Source organism: Sciurus carolinensis, chromosome 15 (assembly GCF_902686445.1).
Source record: "Sciurus carolinensis chromosome 15, mSciCar1.2, whole genome shotgun sequence".
NCBI lineage: Eukaryota > Metazoa > Chordata > Mammalia > Rodentia > Sciuridae > Sciurus > Sciurus carolinensis.
In genome coordinates, this window is record NC_062227.1 from 61261732 (window position 1) to 61281760 (window position 20029).

The 20029-nt window shown below is 37.2% G+C and overlaps 1 protein-coding gene across 3 annotated transcripts in view; it reads left to right on the plus strand.

The window, feature by feature from the left end:
- The first annotated feature begins 1779 nt into the window (after positions 1-1779).
- LOC124965498 (uncharacterized) overlaps positions 1780-20029 on the plus strand; it is a 34748-nt gene continuing 16498 nt past the window's right edge. The window contains exon 1 of one of the 3 annotated variants that reach the window (XM_047526478.1): positions 1780-2642. In XM_047526478.1, coding sequence (XP_047382434.1) covers positions 2584-2642 — 59 coding nt within the window. In that variant the 5' untranslated portion in view covers positions 1780-2583. Of the gene's footprint in view, positions 2643-14078; positions 14132-20029 lie in introns of those variants that run through there. The other 2 variants (XM_047526480.1, XM_047526479.1) reach the window with 2 other exon arrangements.

The window sequence follows — 20029 nt, forward strand, 5'->3', positions numbered from 1 at the left end:
TCAAGAAACATGTCTAAAACATGACTAAAATTCTACTTTTAGTCTTTTCTGTGACTTTTCTTTCCACCTTCATAGAGATGAAACATGTGAGATGTTTCAGAATTTTATATTTAATGGTTTATGATGCCTTGTTAAATTATATGTAGCTACAAAAAAAATCACCCAAAGATAAATCATGACAAGATTCCTTGTTTTTTTTCTGTGTTGTGAATACAAGGGATTGCTCTTCTAGATGTGAATTTTTGTTTGATTTTTTTTTTCTGTTCCACCCTTTACTCTTGTATTTCAAAACCTATTTGGTTGAAGTACTGTCAAGAAGTGAACTTGTCAAAAAGAACATAGCATGAAAAGAAAAAAAGGAGCAAAAGGTCAATAAAGTTGATAATTTTTGAGCACAAGTGAGGGTTCTTGAAATGTGCATAGCTGTATATGCTATTTCATGTGTAGATTGCATGTTTCATACTGGGTTATATGATATATTGGTTTGCATTACCTGTTACATAAGATTGGGTAAATCTAGTCCTCAACCTTGACTGGTTGTGCAACAAGTTATATTGTTAGATATTTTTTTCCCTGTGTTGTTTCATATTATTCCTTTCTTTTTTGTTTCTTCATAATCACTTCTCTATGATTGTTTCCCCTCTTTTGGCAAAAAGATCTTGGCTTTTAATTCTCCCTGTTTATTCCACGTTGTCCTTATTCTAGACCAAGCTCTTCTATGTACATGTTTCTTCTAAGATTGTAACTACTTTATCAGTCCTTTATTACCTTCATTGGGACTGGTTCATTTATTTTCTAATACCTATTCCTGCCTTAAACATTTCTCCCTGCTTGTCTTTGTGCAACATTGTGTACCACTATTCTAACTTAACTGATTTATTTCAACAATTTGCTGTAGCCTTACTGCTTTACTCAGAATCTTGCAAATTTTCTATTTGTCTCCTCACCTTTGCATATTATTTCTCATACTTGGAAATACAGGTTGGGTATCCCTTTTTCAAAATGTGTGGGGCCAGGAGTTTCAGATTTGGCATTTTTCAGATTTGGGGAATGTTTGTATAGACTTTAGGTTAGGCATTCCTAATCCAAAAATCCAAATCTGAAATGCTACCAAATCTGAAAAATTTTGAGCATCATGTCAGTGGTAAGATTTTCAGATTAAAGGGATTCAACTTAGTTTTCATTCTTTTTTTTTGTGTGTTTGTTTATCTAAAACTTACTATCACTTTTTTTGTTAAAGCTCTGACCAAGGTTTACATTTCCTTTTTCAAACATTCTAACCATCTTCCAAACTTGTGTAGGTTGCCTCTTACTCGTTTAGCTTTTATATTGCTTGCTTTGATGTTTTACATAGTTCTTATACTCCTCCAGTAGAGAATATATCTCAAAAAATGTTAACTGATTGATTGTGTTTTATTTCTTTGATGATAGCACAGCTTCTATCTATATAATAATCAGGAAAAAGTAAACTCTGTTGTGTATATTGGTCTTAAGTATTTGTTGATAATCCTAAACTTGGTTTTCTGTATAAATTATAAATTCAAGATAAGAGATATCACATCCTTTACTTATATTCTGCAAATTCATTTATTCAAAAAATTCTTTAAAAAATTTTTGTACTTGTTCTAATTAGTTGTACATGACAGAATGCATTTATACATTTTGATCATACATAAATGGAGTGTAAGCTCTCATTTTTCTGATTGTACATATTGCAGGATTGCATCAGTCATGCAGTCATATATGTACATGAGGTAATAATGTCTGTTTCACTCTATTGTCATTCCTACCCCCATACCCCTTCCCCCTTCACTCCCTTCTACCTAATATAAAAAAAATTTTGATAACTTTCTTATTACTAAAAACAATTTTAGAGCACTTTTAGAGCAAGTTAATACAGTTTTCCCATTAACTCCATGCTCCCACACACATAGGTTTCCCTCTTTCAGCATTTACTGCCAGCATCATAGATTCATTGCCATTGATGAACCTCATTTGTCACATACTCACCCAAAGTCCATATTCTATATTAGGGTTCACTCTTGGTGTACATTCGGTGAGTTTTGGCAAAGATACAAATGACATATATCTACCATACATAGAGAGTAGTATTTTCATTGCCCTAAAAATCATTCTGTATTCTGATTATTTATTCCTCCCTCTACCCATACTATGCAAACCCATTTTCATGAATAATTTTAAAATGAATAAAATTGTCCATATTTTGGAAGACATTTCCTTTTTGATGTTGCTGCTGCTGTTCATCACATAGGATCAACAATTGTGTAAGTACTATGGATAATATAGCTGTAAGCCTTCTGACTTCTTGAGCCCTTAAACTTTGGATTTTAGGAGTGTTGAGTATAATCCATTTTACAGATCTAGAGCTAAATCTAGAAAAAAAATTCAGTGATTCTCTTAGTTCATCTTTATTGCTATAATACAATACCCCAAACTGGATAAATCATGAAGTACAGAAATTTCTTACAGTTCAAGTGGGTTTGGAAGTTCAATATCGAGATGCTGGTGGGTTCAGCTGTCTCTCCATTGAGGACTGCTTTACCCTTCTAGGTTGGTGCCTTGATGCTGCATTCTTGGGAGCTGGGAAGGATTTCTGTTTTCTGGTGGTTGAAGGATGGAAGGTAAAAGGGACCAAACTCCTTAAGTCAAGCCCTTTTATAAGGACATTAATACTAAATACCTTTCAAAAGGCCCCCCTCCCAATATTGTTGCATTGGGGATTGAGTCTTAAAAACCTGGATTTGGGAACACATATTCAGACTTTGCATTGTGTTGCTTCTCTGAGCCTGGCTTAGTAACTGTCAGTTTGAGTTCAGTCTAGAAACCAATTACACCGTGATTTTAAATAAGGGAAGTTTGTTTTGTTCAGTGGTTTCTGGGGATTGGACCCAGGGCCTCCTACATGCTAGACAAGTGTTATCACTGAACTGCATCCCTAGCCCACAAGGGAGATTTAATATTTAAAACATTTTAAACTAAGGGAACTTTGTAATACTCTAGTGCTGAGGGAGAGAACCCAAGGAAGGACAAACTTGGAAGAGAGGGGCCAGTTTCTGGGTTTAGAGTTTACTGAAGGAAGAGTAGCTTAGCCCACGGGGTGGTGGAGGTTACTGGTTTGCCCACACCACAGCTGAAGGGGTGCTGGAGTTGGCAGGCCTGCAGTGTGAGATGTCTGTTGGGAGGGTGGAGGAAGGTGATTAGCAACCTAGGCCAGGTCTATGACGTCACTAAGGAGAGTGGCACATTCTTGGAGCATGGCTGAAGCAGAGTGCTACCAGATGTCTTCACACCCTTACCTCTTACTGATACCACAGCTGTCAGAAAGCAACAGGAGAGCCACTTCAGGGTGAATTTGGAGTTGAGGGTCTATAAGTTGGTCACTTATACAGAAGTTGATCAGGTTCTAGAAAGGTTTTGGTGAAGGGAACATCAAAAAAGATGTCTTCAAAAAAGACCACTTCTGTCCTCAGTTTTGCAACATACTGCGGAGCTTGTACAAGAAATGCAGGCATATAGGAAAAGTAGCCAAAATGTTAGCTCATTTAGAAAACTGAAGAGTGATGAAAAGGTCTGAACCAGTATTTCCAAAACCCAATGATAACTTTCTAAAAGAATACAGTTCATGAACTAAAAATCTGGGACTATTATAAGTATTCTGGAGTTTTATGAATGTTACCCTCAATCAAAATATGAGGGCTATAGAGCATTCCTTTCATTGCTCTTAAGATAGCTGTAAAGCTTTTATATAAACATTTCTGGAAGGGGAAATCCCCTGCAATTAGAAGGTATTTCCTTGTTTCAGTTAAGCCATGATGTGGTTTTCTGTGTTTGTCACGCACTACTCTTAATTTTGCCTTTCAAAACCATTTTATATACATATTTCAGTTTTCCTAAAATTAAAAAAAAGCAATGTTCCATCCTTTAGGTGAAATATTTCCAGTTTCTAAATTATTTATTTGGACACAATTTTGTTTCTTCATTATTGTATCATGTTTCTGGATGCTCTTTAGCTTTCAGGGTTTTTTTCTTTTAAATGTGGCACCCGATGTCCAAGATGCATAGAGTAGATCGTGAGAACTCTGATTCCTTAGTAATCACTGTGCTGGATGCATGTGGATGGGTGGGTAGGGAAGGATGGTGGGTGGGATGGGTGATAATGAGCAGGAAGGCATAGGTAAAGGTACACTACAACTAGGTAAGTGCAGCTACAGAGACATGAGGATGGAACTGATAATGAAGCACAGAAGATGGATCGACTCAGTGGCCTGAGAAAAATTAGAAAAGATCTCACTCAGTATAGGATACTTAAGTTGATCAAGATAAATGAACAGGTTTTCATCAGAGGAACTAAATCAAGGTATATTTATAACAGCCAGAAGGTAATACAAAGACCTGAGTGCTAAAAAGTTCTGATGCAGAATGAATTGAATCAGAAGGGTACATTCTGTGTTGTGGAAGAAATCTGGGCTTTGGGATCAGGCAGGTTTGTTTTTATCATTCTGCTCTTTATTATTCTGCTATTTAATATTGTGGACAAGTGATGTGATCTTACTTGAGCCTGTCCCCCCACCCCCTTTTTTTTCTTGCAATGGGGATCCAGTTCAGGGCCTCACACATGCTAGGAAGATGTTCTACCACTGAGCTACAGCCCCACTCCACTCTCATTTTTGTACCCTTAAGTTTCATTTTTAGGATTAATTGAGAAAAAGAATGTCTGGCCCATATCTCACTAGCTGCTAATGCAGTAATATATTTAGTTGAGGGAGGCACTAGGAGAAAGATAGGAGGCTGCTTCCTTGATCTGTATACCAGCAAGAATATTTCCTGTACAGATACGTCAGATGATAATGCAACTTTTCTAAAAATTTTTGGTGCCTTCTATCAGTAAAATTTGAAGTTCCTACCATATCCTAGAAAGGCCTGTGTGGCATGCCACCACCTCTCAGTCCCTTTGCCCCCAAAACTAGAACCTTTCTCACCATTTCCTTTACCCTGTGATTCTGCCACATTGGTCTTGTTCTCATATAAGTACCAACAGGCTCTGGCCTCCAGAGCTGTGCACTGTCCTTCATCTGGAGAGTCTTTCCTCTTACATTCCATGTCTCATGCATTCACTGCCTTCAGGTGTTTGCTGGAGGATACTTTCAGCAGAGGCCTGCCCTGATCACAAACCACTCCTGATGTTATTGCTCTTTGATTTTGAGATTCTTCACATTTCTGAGATCAAAGTGTTCTCCATATTGTAAGAGTCTTTTTGAATAAACCTTTTTTTTTTTTTTTTTTTTTTTTTTTTTTTTGCAGTGCTGGGGATTGAACCCAGGGCCTTGTGTTTGTGAGGCAAGCACTCTACCAACTGAGCTATCTCCCCAGCCCTTGTTATTGCTCTTTGATTCATTACTCCTTTTCTTCACTTAATATTGACAATAGGGTCTAGGTTTCATTTACTGCTATATTCCCAACAGAGTACTGCCTAGCAGTAATGGGAAGTGCTTCATAAATATATGTTTTCTGAGTGAATGAATCTGAGATGGTGATTTGGGCCCACCCAAGAATTGGGTGGTATAATCACCTAAGAATTTTGGATTTTGACCTGTAGGCTAAAAGGAAGGAGACCAGCATTTTTATGCAACCTAATATGAATATAATGTTTCATAGTCCTGTCATTGACTTGTGCTTGCCGTAAGAACTTTTTCTCAAAATCCAAAACCGTTTAACTTCTTTTCAGCAACCAGTTCCTTATAAATCTTGATAACCATGGCATCAATACTCTGTTAATTTCTATAGATAGTAGTGAAAATTATAATGCAGACCTATTATTTTTGTTCTTGCTTGGACATAGAGCTACTACTCTTAGGTTTAAAAAGGTAAGAAAAACATGAGTATTAACGAAAGTTTCCCAATTTTCTATTGTTATTATTATGTACGTGTGTGTGTACGTGTGCATGCACATGTAGTTTTATGAGACTTTTGTTGTTTAGGAAGGCTTAAAATTTAAATGTTATCTCTGTTTTTCTCGTATTTGGTGGGGTACTTGGGGCAAATTGAAACTGTGACCCTAGATTTCTAGCATGGTTTCTATCTCACACAGATGTAAAAACATTAAATGAGGTGATGCCTATAATGAGCTTGCTTAGTACAGTTCCTGCCACATGGTAAATTCTCTTCACTAGCTGTTACCAGTTAGCAGTCATGCCACCATGTGATATCAGAATTTCAGCTGATTATAATTATTTGTTGCTACTCATCTGCCCATGTCTCTCTATTTTGTAGGAACAAAGCATAGGTCTGTTGGAGCTGTTACCACCCCCGACCCCCAACATTGGAGGGTATCTTTCAATATTCTATAAGCCAGATTTATTTTTAGACTTAAGGTACTATGACTGGGGCCCATTTCCTTCTCTTCCCTTTAGTATGCTTCAGCCCAGAATTACTGCTAACTACCATGAACTTACATGTGCCAGTCTCTCCCCAAATACTATCACATGATCCAGGGTTTGTCTTGTGCCTTGGCATGCTTTTGCCAGTGTAACGGGGTGGCCTTTGAGAAAGTAGAAAAGAATAATTGACTATCAGTGAGACAAAGGCTTGACCTAGAGAGCCGAGAGCCCTGTCCACATGATTAAAACTAGTTAGAAGACTGAACTAGTGGCATCGTCTTTCCAACATCTATTCTAAGCCAACTTGGGGAAAGGCAATGAAAGAAAGGCTCAACATAAAACAGGTTAAAATACCAACTTTGATACTATCACTCTTTTGAACTGACAGAACCTGAAATTGTAAAACTGGGAGCTGGAGCCCTGGAGCCCAGTTCTGAGTGTGGAAAGTAGCATTCTATAGGATCCCTTACCTCGGGTTTGAATGAAACAGTTCCAACTCTTAGTTATGACTGTGTTCTTGGGACTTCCCTGGATATTAGAGGGCCTCACTTGTCAAGAATGAGCTAATTCCTTCTACAGTTCTCCCTATCTGGGAGGTAAAAGTAAACTTTCTGACCTTGCGGAGAAAGGGGGCAAAGTAAAAATACTTTTGATATTGACAAAATCAAAGTAAAGGTCAACATTAAAACACCAATAAGAGATTTTCCAAAAACAACTGACTTAGACAAAAGTGGCAATTACTGGTTCTGCTGGAACTATATTCTAAGCAATCTACTACAAATAATTATCCCTATAATAAAGTAGGAGCCACCCTGCCTGAAAAAGAAGCCAATAAATGATGATCAATGGGATTTGATCACACACCTTTCTAAATGACTGTAGTTCCTGATTTGGGGAATGGGGAAAAGACAGATTTGTACTGGATAGCAGGGGTGGGCAAACTACAGCCCGCAGGCTGAATCTAGCCTGCTGATGGTTTTTATAAGGTCCACCAACTAAGTGATTTTTAAAAGGTTGAATAAAATTGAAAGAATATCTATGACACCAAAATCATATGAAATTCAAGTTTTAGTTTCCACAAAATTTTATTGGAACATTATGTAATTAAGGATTTTCTGTGGATGAATCTGCCCTGCACTGGTAGCACTGAGTAGTTTCAGCATAAACCATTTGTGGTACTTTCTTGACTTTGCATCACCGCTCAGCACACTATGGATTGTAGTGCTATGCTTACAAATTGGCAGCATGAGCATGGATGCTAATAAACTGTCAGATCTCTTTTCCTCCAGCTGTATGTGACCACTGGTGATCCTCAGTCCTTCCGGTTTGGGTTCAGTATCTGCTTTCCCCAGGATTTCTCAGATCGCTCGCCATTCCCTTCCCTATGTTTAGTGTTGTGCCTACATAAAATTAAGTATGTAAAATTTATAAATACATTTATCATGAATAAAAACTTTCTTACATATTAAAGTTCTGCTTATTGGACTATAGCATGGATTCTATGTATATTTTTATATTGCAACTGCCTTTATCAATAGTTTATAATAATTTTTATCCTTAGAGTATCACTATGAATTTAAGACCTTTTATAGATTCAATATATTTCAATTAACCACAATATAACTGTTATTTGAAGCTCAAATTGTCACAATCTGGTTTGTCCAATCTGGTTTTGGAGCTCTTAAGATCTTCCTTTATGTTACATTCTTTTTCTTTTTTCCCCTGGTACTGGTGATTGAATCCAGGGCTTCATGCATGCCAGGCAATCACTCTACCACCAAGCCATACCCCCAACCCTGTGTTGATATTATTGAAAACATTCTTGCTCTCTGGCAACAGGAGGAGCAAGAGGATACTTCAGACTCTCCTGATATTGTCTTGCTGTATGACATAGACACGGTCTCCTAGGAGGGCAGAGGTATAGCTACTACAGTGCATTGTTTAGTGGTGTCCACTGAAAAATGTTGACATGAATTCACATTGATGTTTTTTATTTAGCACATCACATATTCCTATACCATACATTAAAAAAAAAAAAGACATATGGTCTCACCACATTTTCTCCTATGTTATCAGCACCCTAGAAGGGTAAGATAAGGGGAGAATGATGAGAACTGACTGCATTGTTGTAGTTGGTAGTGGCTTGGGGGAAAGAGATGTAGTTGTATTATATTGTAAAGATAATGTAAGAATCAATTATTCATTTAAACCTACTAAATGCCAGTCCTGATACTAAGCTTCAATGATGATGTCTCCATTCTGTGCAATTTGTAACCAGACAGTGGCAGTGTTAAATAATTTTTTACAAATTTTTAAACAAGGTCTTCAAATGTAACATAACAGGATGTTCTGAGTACCTAATCTGAGTGTATTAGTTTTGAAAGATAGGAGCAAGAAAATGACATTTGGCAGGTGGGTAGTAAAAAACAGTGAACCATGTTTAGAAGAAACTTGCTGTATTTGGAAGCATTAAGGGGTCCACTTAGGAGATAGAATTGTAGCCACTGAAAATTGCCCCCTGCAAAAGATGAGTTTATTCAGGAGTAGCACAGCATTGAAACAGGAATAGATCTGACATAGCAAACTATGGGCTTATTCAAGGAAATTGAGGCAACATTAAATTTTTAAAGGCAAAATGAGAATTACTGCACTTGTCATTTCCAAATGATAATCCTTTCCTACATAGAAAAATAACAAATAGGTATCAGTTCAAATTTGGGAAGGCGTTTGCTGAGCAACTACCTTGTAGAAATATATTTTTGTGTAAGTTGTGGTAACCTTTGTACAAGGTCCAGGTCCTGGTAGTCTTGTGATAGTGTTTATATCAGGCATAATGTGATGAGATTCCTTCATAAGTTCCTGACTTCATTTTTGTTGAGATTTGACACAAGTGGCTCCATTTTCTTTCTGACAACTTACATATTCCCACTTTAATCAAGTTCCTTCTCCAAAGACATTGTCCATCAACTATTTTGTAGTTAGGTTTTTTTCCCCTCCATTGGTACATATGGATGATACAAAATGGTAGGTTTGATTGTGGCATATTTGTGCATATATGAAAACATAATTTGATCAATTCCCCAATACCTTCCTTCTCCTCTTCCTTCCCCTTCCTGTATCCTACTGGTCTCCCTCCTAATTTCATCTTTTTTTTTCTTTCCCCATTTTTTTCCATATAATTTCAACATATGAGAGAAAACACATGAATCTTAGTTCTCTGAATCTGACATTTTCTTTATCCATCTGTTGACAGACATCTAGTCTGATTCCATAACTTGGCTATCATGAATTGTGCTGTGATAAGTATGGGTATATGTGTATCTTTAAAATATGTGGACTTTAATTCTTTTGGATAAATACCAAGGAGTGGTATAGTTGGGTCATATGGTAGTTCTATTTTTAGCCTTTTGCTGAACTTCCATCCTGATTTCCATAGTGACTATACTAATTTGCATTCCCACCAACAGGGTATAAGAGACCCCACCCATCTTCACTAGCATTTATTGTTATTTGTATTTTTTTAACATTATTTTTAGTTGTAGATGGACACAATACCTTTATTTTAATTATTTATTTTTATGTGGTGCTGAAGGTCTAACTCAGTGCCTCTCATGTGCTAGGGAAGTGCTCTAACACTGAGCTACAACCCCCATCCCTGTTACTTATATTCTTGATGCTTCCCATTCTAACTGAAGTGAGATGGAATTTCTGTGTAGATTTGATTTGCATTTCTCTGGTGGCTAAAGATGTCATACATTTTTTTCATATAATTGTTGGTCATTTGTACTTTCTTCTTTGGAAAAGTATCTGTTGATAAAATTTTAAGAAATAATTTCTTTTTCTTCCAAAGATTTGTTAATTTACAAAAAGCAAAACCAACACAAAAATTTTAAAAAATCATTGACAGTCTGCATTCATCGAGGTGAGAATCGACAACTGTGGTGACTAGCAGTTACTACGTCAGGGTTTGCCAGCAAATATGTACTGATATTGTTCAAAACAAGTTCTCTCAAACTTGTATGATTGCATCAGAGATGTCGCATTCCTTACCCACAGTCTTACATTATGTCCTTGGGTCATTAGTGAGCAAGGCATTGGAAAAGTACAGAGGTTTTGGGGGCATGTTTATTCCCCTGGTTAGCTGCTATGAAAGTGAAAATTTTGTGTGTTTCTTGAGGGAGAGATCATGTTTTGTTTTCTGATTTTCTTCTCAGCTTCTTAACACACTGTTTGAACAGAGCGAGTACTTTATATGTATCAGTTGATCAATTTGTTTGCTGTAATGTTATTTGATGAAGTGTGTCCGTGGATCTATCCTTGCATTTAGTGATTTACTTGGTTGCTTCTTTCTTAGAACTGTGCATAGTGTTTACTTTGTAACTTAATTCTTAATACAGAGGTTTTTTGTTTTTGTATATTAAAAAATTGTTGGGAGTGTGAAAAATTTGGATGGATATTTATTTTCCCTCCAAAGGGAGGAAGACTAGGCATCTACTAATCCCTTCAATTTTATGGAGAGTTAAAGGTTTTCTAAAACACTGTCTCATGTATTTCTTTGAATTTTTACCACAACCTTCAGAGGTTGTTGGCAAGGGCTTGGGCTTATAACTTTACCTGTTTACCTGAAGAGTAAGAAAGACACTTAGACATCAGAGTATATATTCTTTACCTTGGGGCACAAAGCTGAGACAAGCACAGAACTCTCTTTTCTATGTAATTTTACTAAACCCCTGACAAGACACATCTGATCACCTTATTACAGTAGCTTCCTATGACATCATGCACTAATGCCCTCCCCTTGATTTTTTTTTCCTCAAAGCACTTTAACACCTTCTAACACAGTGTGAAGGTTATCATTTTATTTTATCTAGCTGCCCATCCATCCATCTATCCATCTGACTCTTCTGCTTGGGCGTAAACTTTATGTGGGCAGAGAATTTTTGTCTATTATGTCTACTAATAAAACCCAAGCACCTATAACCATGCCTGGCACATAGTAGGCATTCAATCTATATTTGTTGAGCAAATACACATGAATTATGAATTATAATAAAAGTTTACTGACTTTGGATTTAGCTAATTTTGTTTTTCATGGAGTTACTCAGCAACCTTCCTTATGTCTTACTTCTCTTACAATATGTTGGTAGATTGGCATTTAAAAATTACATATGAAGCATTTATTTGGGGGAACCAAATAGTTGGAATGCTGAATGTCTTCATTATTATGTTTTTATTATTATATCTAATGGAATCTTGAAAGATTGGTAGTGTTGGAGAGCTAGGAGTTTGATACAATTTCTCAAAATAATTATATCACCAACTCAAGTGATAGACAGTCAAGGGTCTGTCTTAGTCTCCTTTGTTTTGCCATAACAGAATACTGGAGACTGGGAACTTTATAAGGAAAGTTATGATTTTGGTGAGCGGAAGGTTCAAACAGTGTGGTGCCAGTGTCCTGGCAAGAACCCCTCTGGGTTTTCACAACATGATAAAGAATTGGAAAGGAACTGGCTATGTGCAGAAAGGGCACATGTTCAAGAAAACAAGCCAAGACAGTTGAACTTCTTTATAACAACTGATTTCCAAAAGAACGAATCCAATCATTGGAGACTTGAGCTTCCCTGAGATAACATTCATCCATTTGTGAGGGTGGAGTTCCATTGCCCTAATTACTTTCCATTAGGGATCCCCCTTTATTTTTGGTGGTGCTCAGGATTGAACCCAGGACCTTGTACATGCTAGGCAAGTGCTGTACCTGTGAGCTAATCCTCAGCCTAGACCCCACTTCTTAAAGGCTCTGATGCCTCAGCACTGCCACACTGGAAAACAAGCTTCCAGCACACGAACCTTGGGGAACAGCCCATATCCAAACCATAGAAAGGTCACTTATTCTAGTTTTCATTTTGTACACATAAACACTTTAGCATGGTTAAGAAACTAATTCAAAATTGTATTGCTATGTGGAGTAGAGCCAAATGAATAGAATAGTTTTATTTCCCTACTGTCACAAGGTCAAGGCACCTTCCCAGAATTTCCTGACACTTCTGGAAGTTCATTTCCATCCAATGCCAGTATACTTTGGGTTCTTCCTAAAAACAAGGGTGGTTCTAGAGTGAGTAACGGTGGGTGTGGGAACATTGGGGATATATATTGACCCTTTACCCACAAAGATCTAGAATTGCAATGTATGCATTATCTGTGGGGTCAGTGAGGTGATTTCCCCGTCTTATCAGGGTACCATAAAACACAATTTTTTTTACATTCAATTTTCCTTGTGTGTGTTAGTTGAAATGAATCATTGCATTGTAAAATCTTTGAGGTAAGGGGCTATGTCTTTTATGACTTAGTGATTCTCAACCTTGTCATCCGTTCCTGATATCTAGTGCTCTTCTGAGAGTTGAGCAATAAATAACATTTACATAAGGAGAACGTTGATAAATCCTATTACTAGTAGACATTTCAAAGGAGTTCCAAAAAATAATACAACATTGCCTTATCAGCCTTTCCACCTGCATAATTGCCAACAATTTGTTTTCCTGAGAAATTGCTGCACAGTTTGTTCTCTTAACCACTTCACTATATACGTGTGCTCTGATTGTAGCCATTGACAGATCTGATGTTCATCTAGTACACATGGGTGTGGCCACACCAACTAATTACTTGGGTTCTGATTGGTCAGTGCCTGTGTCCTGTCACTTGTTAAATATTTGAGGTGTAAGCCTGGTCATTGGGAGATGAAAATGTTTGTATTTCCTGAATATCTTAAATTTAGCAAGGTAGATAATTGAGAGATGGGAGCAGTTTCTTAGTGGAATTTTCTATCACTGCTTTTTCTCCTCTACCAGCATGGCATGCATAATAGAAGGATCTACTTGGCTCAGTTTTCTGAGGAAAACATTATTCTTTGGTGATTGTATGTCTTCTGGCCAAATGAACTCAAGTCACGAGATGAAGAGTTATCTATTCAGTTTATCCCTTTGATAGATACTGTAGTCAATGACTCTTGTATTTGCCACATTTATTATTAGTATGCTCCTAGCCCTTGTGATAGAGATAAACATTTCAAGGAATAAAGTTTCAGCATATCCTAGTGGGAAATAAGGGATAGAAATGTTATAAATATGTTTTAGTTTTAGTATAGGGTAAAAAATAGATTGCCCCAAAGTATAATGGTGCAGTGTGTCAAAACGTTAGTGCTTGTGTATGCGGGAGTTTGAAACGGGTGTTCTTCTTTGGAAGGTGGGTTTCCTTCACACAGCAAACGAGAGACCTATGCTCCTTCCACCAGTGGCTCCGCCACTCTCCCTCCACCCCGCAGGGTATCATAGTACCCAACTGGCTGGTGAGAATGTAAGGGGGTTTGCCTTCCCCTTCCTTTTTTTCTTTCTTTTTTTTTCTTTTAGATCTTAACTTGAAAATGGCACATTCACTTCTTTCTCCTCATATTCTTTTGAATAAAGGTTAATTTAATGAGAACTGCTAAATTTAAAGGATGTTGTGTACCTCGGAAAAAAGAATAGATTTTTTTAATTGATTTTCCTTCCTCCTCCTTTCCCTCTCCCTTTCTTTTTACCTTTTTTTTCCCCCCAGGCTAGGAAGTGAACCCAGGGGCACTCTACCACTGAGCTACATCCCCAGACCTTTTTATTTTTGAGACAGTGCTTCATCAAGTTACTAAGGCTGGCCTTGAACTTGTGATCCTCCTGCCTCCTCCTCTACTTCCTTTTTCGGAGGTAATTTTAGATTTCAGGTTTGCAAAGATATTCCCTGAATATTTTTCTCTCAGCTTTTCCATATGCTAGTTCCCACATAATTACAAAGTATGGTTTGCAATTATTCTGGCACAAAAACTGTTAACCAAATTATAGACTTTACTCAAATTTCACTTGTTTTTCCTGTAATGTAATTTTTCTGTTGAAGGATCCAATCTATTTAATTGTCACTTTTCTTTAGTCACCGTAATCTGTAACAATATCTTTTTCCACCTTTATGACTTCATTGCCTTTCTTTAAATATATTTTTATTTTCAATTGACACATGCAATTGTACATATTTATGGTATACAGTTTGATATTTCACTACAGCTATGCAATGTGTAATGTTTAAATCAGGGCGATTGTTTTATCTGTCACTTCAGACATTAATCATTTCTTTGCTGGGAACATTTAAAATCCTCACTACTAGTTCTTTAAAAATATTCAATTTATTATTGTCAACCATAGTTATCCTACTGTGATATAGAACATCAGAAGCTATTCTCTGCTTTTGTGAGATCAACTTTTTAGTCTCCACATGTAAGTAAGGAACATGCAGTATTGTCTTTCTCTGCCTAATTTTCTTCATTTAATATAATATCTTCTAGTTCCTGTCATGTTGCTGCAAATGATAGAATTTCATTCCTTTTTTATAGTCAAAGAATATTCCATTGTGTATATTTAGTACCTTTTACTTACCCATTGATCTGTTGATGGATATCCACATTGCTTCCTTATCTAGGCTATTGTAAATAGCGTTTTAATAAACATGGGCGTGTAGATAGTTTTTCAACATACTGATTTCGTTTCCTTTGGCTATGTAACCAGAAATGGGATTGCTGGATTGTATAGCAGTTCTATTTTTAGCTTTTCAAGGAAGCACCATGCTATTTTCCATAATGACTGTACTAATTTACATTATCAAAAAAAGCAGGTAACAATTCCTCTTGCTCTTCATTGTTGCCAGCATGTACTATTATTATTTTGTTTTTTATAGTAGCCATATTAACTGGGCTAAGAGGATATGTCATTGTGTGGGTTTGATTTGTATTTCTTTGATAAGTGATGCTGAGCATTTTTTCATGTACTTGTTGCCCCTTTGTGTATATTCTTTTAAGAAGTGTTTATTATTTCCCCATTTTTTCATCAGGATATTCATTTACTTTTTGCTGTCAGGTTGTTTGAGTTCCTTATATATTCTGGTTCTTAATCTCTTACTGAAAGAATAGTCTACAAATATTTTCTCCCTTTCTGTTGGTGGTTTCTTCACTCTGTTGATTGCTCTTTTTGTTGCTGCTACTTTGAAGAATTATTAATTTTGTAAAATTATTATTTTGCTGTTTTTTCAAGATTAGGTTGAAGTTATGCCTTACTGGGAAGGCTACCATAGACTGGAGGTAGTCTGTTCTTCTCATGCATTATATCAAGGGTGTGTAATGTCTAGGTTTAATAAGTTAATACTGATCACTTGAAAAGGTGATGTCTTCCAAGACTCTCTTATAAAATTATTATTTTCCTTTTATAATTATCAAACATTTGAGAGAGCTACTTTAAGAGTATGCAAATATTCTGCTTTCAGCTTAATTTTTTAACCAGCATTCCTAGCACCCATTAAAGAATTTTGCCTACAGCAATTGTTTTTGTGATGTTCTAATGATAATTTTGTTCTTTCACTAAAAATAGATTTATGGTATATATGATAGTTATGTAGATATCAATAATTCTTTTCCTCTTTCCTGCATCATCCATTATAGAAATTAAAGTGGCCATGGTTTTAATGATACTGAATGGTGAGTAGTGGTTTAGAAAATGGTGAAGGGGTTAAATGATAACAGTTATCCTGCCACAGCTTTGTAGTGATAGGAAGCTCCCTGAGATGACTATAAGAAAACCTGACATTTAGCTATAATTCACTTTTGAATTAACATAAAAAGATGTTTCTGCTCTAATTTTCAGATTTGTAGTATAAGTATAGTACTACCAATCATTCAATATAATAAGTGAGGTTGTAGTACTTTAAATTTCTAGAAGTAATTCATTTTATTAATTCAAAGTGTTCTTATACCATATTAAAATATATCTATTATTAAAATAGTAAGTCTGCTTGTGGAGCAAGGCTGATATTTATTGGACATCTACTATTGTGCAGGCCCTGTGTTAAGAGCTTTACGAATACTAATGAATTTAATCCTCTCAAACCAGTATTGTTGCACCATTGTATAGATGAAGAATTTGAGACACAGGGAGGTTTAACCACCTGCCCCTGGTCATTTAGCTAGTAAATAGTGAAATCAAGATTTGAACCATGGTGGTCTGGCACTAAGCCACTCCATTATAAACTTGTACTTGTTGGTAGCTGTCGGTAGGACTGATATACATCCAGTACCCACTCCCACTGGTGTGACTGCACCAACCAACTACTTCTGTTCTGATTCATCAGTGCTATGCTCCGCAGGTTGTTAAATATTTAGGGCATGAGCTTAGACACTGGTGATTAAAAATGTTTGTATCCCTCATTATGCTTACCTTGACAGCATAAATGAACCTCAAGAAATATTTGGTGGTGGTCTATATTGAAGTTAAAATAGAAGCATTAGGCATGTATTTAGCAATTGTTCTTTCCCAGTTATGAGTGCATGTCTATCTTTGGCCACAATATGAAGTAGTATGATTCTTGTTTAGATGTGATTATTAGAGCCAGGGGCAGTGGTTCACACCTGTGATCCCAGTGACTTGGGAGGCTGAGACAGAAAGATCACAAGTTCAAAGCCAGCTTTAGCAACTTAGACCCTAAACAACTCAGTGAGACCTTGTCTAAATAAAATATAAAAAAGGGCTAGGATGTGGCCCTGTGGTCACTACAGAGGGAAAGGGAGCTGGTGTAGCCTCTGATATGTCCTTTTTGGGATGATGAAGCTGTGTGCAAGCCAGCAGGAAGGACCACAAACATCCTCTGATGTATGCTCCATCCTACTGGCTGATAATTTATGACCTAAATTTAGAAGAATAAAAGAAAACAGAAAAAATATTCCTTATACTTTTCTCAACAGTTCAAGTATTGGCATAAAAATTATACATGACTTTAAGTTACTCAGAGAGTGAGCAAGACTAAGAGGCACTTTCAGCCAGAGAAGCAACTGCTGATGACCTCTGAGAAGTCACCTAACCATGATACCTGTAGGATGGGCTCTCTCAGAGACAGAGGACCCCGGGGACAGGAATGAATTCTATGAGCAAGTCTTAAAAGTTTCTGGTGAATGAAAGAGAAGCATTTCTTATCAGAAACGAGTGGAGCTCTGTCTTTTCTCTGTGTCTCTGTGTCTTTCTCCTGTAGAGGCTCTGCTGTTCACTTACTGTCCACATTGTCAATGCTTGGGCATAGACAGCCCTGGCAGGATAGTGGTCCAGACCCAGGGAACTCCATCTTTACAGAGACTCCATCACATCTAATGAGGGAAACAAAGTACCTCCATAGATTATGAGGAAATGTGGCAAGATAGAAGAAGGGCAAGAGAGGGAAGAGGAAATGCCTGGGTCTAAAACCTCTTCTGCAGATTTTGTTCTGTGACCGTAGAGCATCAGGCAGTTTGTAGCTATGGCTTGGAGTTAGACAAGTCTTGTCTTAGGTAATATTCAGGAAGGATGGGTCTATGCATTGCACTCACAGAGGAACTGTTACACAGGGAGCCAGCCATTTTGCAACAGCACCAAAATGACCAGCTGTCAAGGGCTTACTGAAACATCTGCAAACAGGCCCAATCCCTATTCTCCAGGTCAGTGATGCTAGTTTTCACTCTTGTGAGTGTGACAAAAACAGAGAAAGGCCTCAAGGGCTTAAAAGCTAAGTGGAATGGAGGTAGTTCTTCTAAAAGATGATTGGAAATAAAATTAATCACAGAAGCCGCCCATGATTGTTAGATTACTGGGCCTTTCCCTGCAGTGTCTGTTGTATTTGACACTTTGCCCCACATCCAATCTTTATGGGCATGGGGGAACCCCAAAGAAAGTGGACACCCCATAACACCTCTTGGGCATCCTGACCTTAGCTTTGTGTGTTGTGCAGATAAAGGAGTGAAATAGGCTTTCCAGACAACTGCAAAGACAGAGTGGACCTGAACTGAGCATCCCCTGAACTTTTGAAATGTTGATCAATTTTTCATGGCTACATGAAGCAACTTTGAGAGATGTAGCCACATATAGGAAGATAAGGATGATGCTGACAGAAATAGTGAATATCACAGAAGGCCAAGACTGAGAACCAGTTATGGATTCTGTACCAATGGGATGTGAGTCCCTCTCTGGATCTTGGAAAATGAGGATCAAACACAGAGGAGCCTAAGCTCCCAGTGTATACATGGCAGGGGGTGGATTATGCTGCAAGTGGAGGCATGTGACTGGGACTAGGCCTCTGATTATCACCCCTCTTCTCATCTGTCCTTGTCCATGGTGTGTGTGGATGATCCACTCTGTACAAATAAATGACTTTGGAGTAAATGAAGAAAGAAGAAACTGTTGTCACATGTACAGTCTACCTGGGGAGCCTGGAATTTTCCATGCAAAACATGTACACAGTGGCAGATTGAGTTCAATGTTAGAAAATCAGGAAATATGATTCATGTGGTTAAGAAAATTAAAAATAAAAAAGGGGTAGGAATGTAGCTCAGTGGATTAATGGCCCTGGGTTCAATCCCTAGTACCAAAAAAAAAAAAAAAAAAAAAAAAAAGTGATTATTAGATGTGTATCTAGGTATTATACAAAGAAATCTGAATGGAGTCACTAGCTTGACTTCTATTTATAGAATCTGGTTTAGTTTAAAATTCTACCTCTTTTCTTCCCATTCTCCTATGCATTTCTGGTTTAACAGGGCCAAATCCGTTTCTGGGTGATGTGAGTGGCTAACATACCCACTATTGGAGTGGGGGGTCTCTGCACCACACCATGGAATGCTATTTACTCACCCTAAAGTCATTTTAAAAATATTCCTGCATTCTGTGGTCCTGCTGAATTCACCTTGAACTATTTATATGTGTATCAAAGACATAAAATCCTCCTGCTGCAAATAGAAGTTGTAGGAAAAGCTCTGACTGACAGTGGGAGAACTGGCCTTTTGTTTTGGTTCTGCCAGTAACTTATTCTGTTACCCTGGGAAATATGTTGAGCCTCTTTGGGCTTTCTTATCTGTAAAGATCAAAGTGTCCTTATCCAGCTGCAGTGTTGTTTGATTCAGTGCATGTGGGAGTTTTAGTTTGGTTGATGATTAGCTGGTCCTGCCGTTTAAATAAATGCTAAGTATCCCCAAATAATGATGGTGTCAGAGGGTGGTGTTTTCACATTTCCAAGAAAGAGAAGCAACCGCTGGGGTTGTAGCTCTGTGGTAGAGCACTTGCCTAGCACATGTGGGACACTGGGTTTGATCCTCAACACCACATATAAATAAATAAAATAAAGGTATTGTGTCCATCTACAACTAAAAATATTTAAAAAAAGAGTAGCAAAACAAAAAAAAATTGTATAAAACTTGCTTTGAAGACTTATTGTGTATTTCAATGACTTTAAAAGATCATTCATTTTGAAACCCATCCCATTTTCAGATATCAAAATGTGGGAATTTCTGCATCTTAAATTTGATAAAATTTAGTAGGAAGCCCAAAGTTTAACTCTCCGTCACTCAAGTGTAGATTTACCTGAAGCCTCGTTGAAACCTAGGCTGACATTGTTATCACAGATGTCATTACCTGTGTATGTGTCATCAGTGGGCAAAGGATTGGGAAGTATTTTATTGGTCTCTTGTTTGGCAATTCTTTCAAGGGTTTTTATTTTTCAGCCAGTTATAATTTGAGTTACTGCTTCCTTATTTCATTTCCTTAACTGTCAGT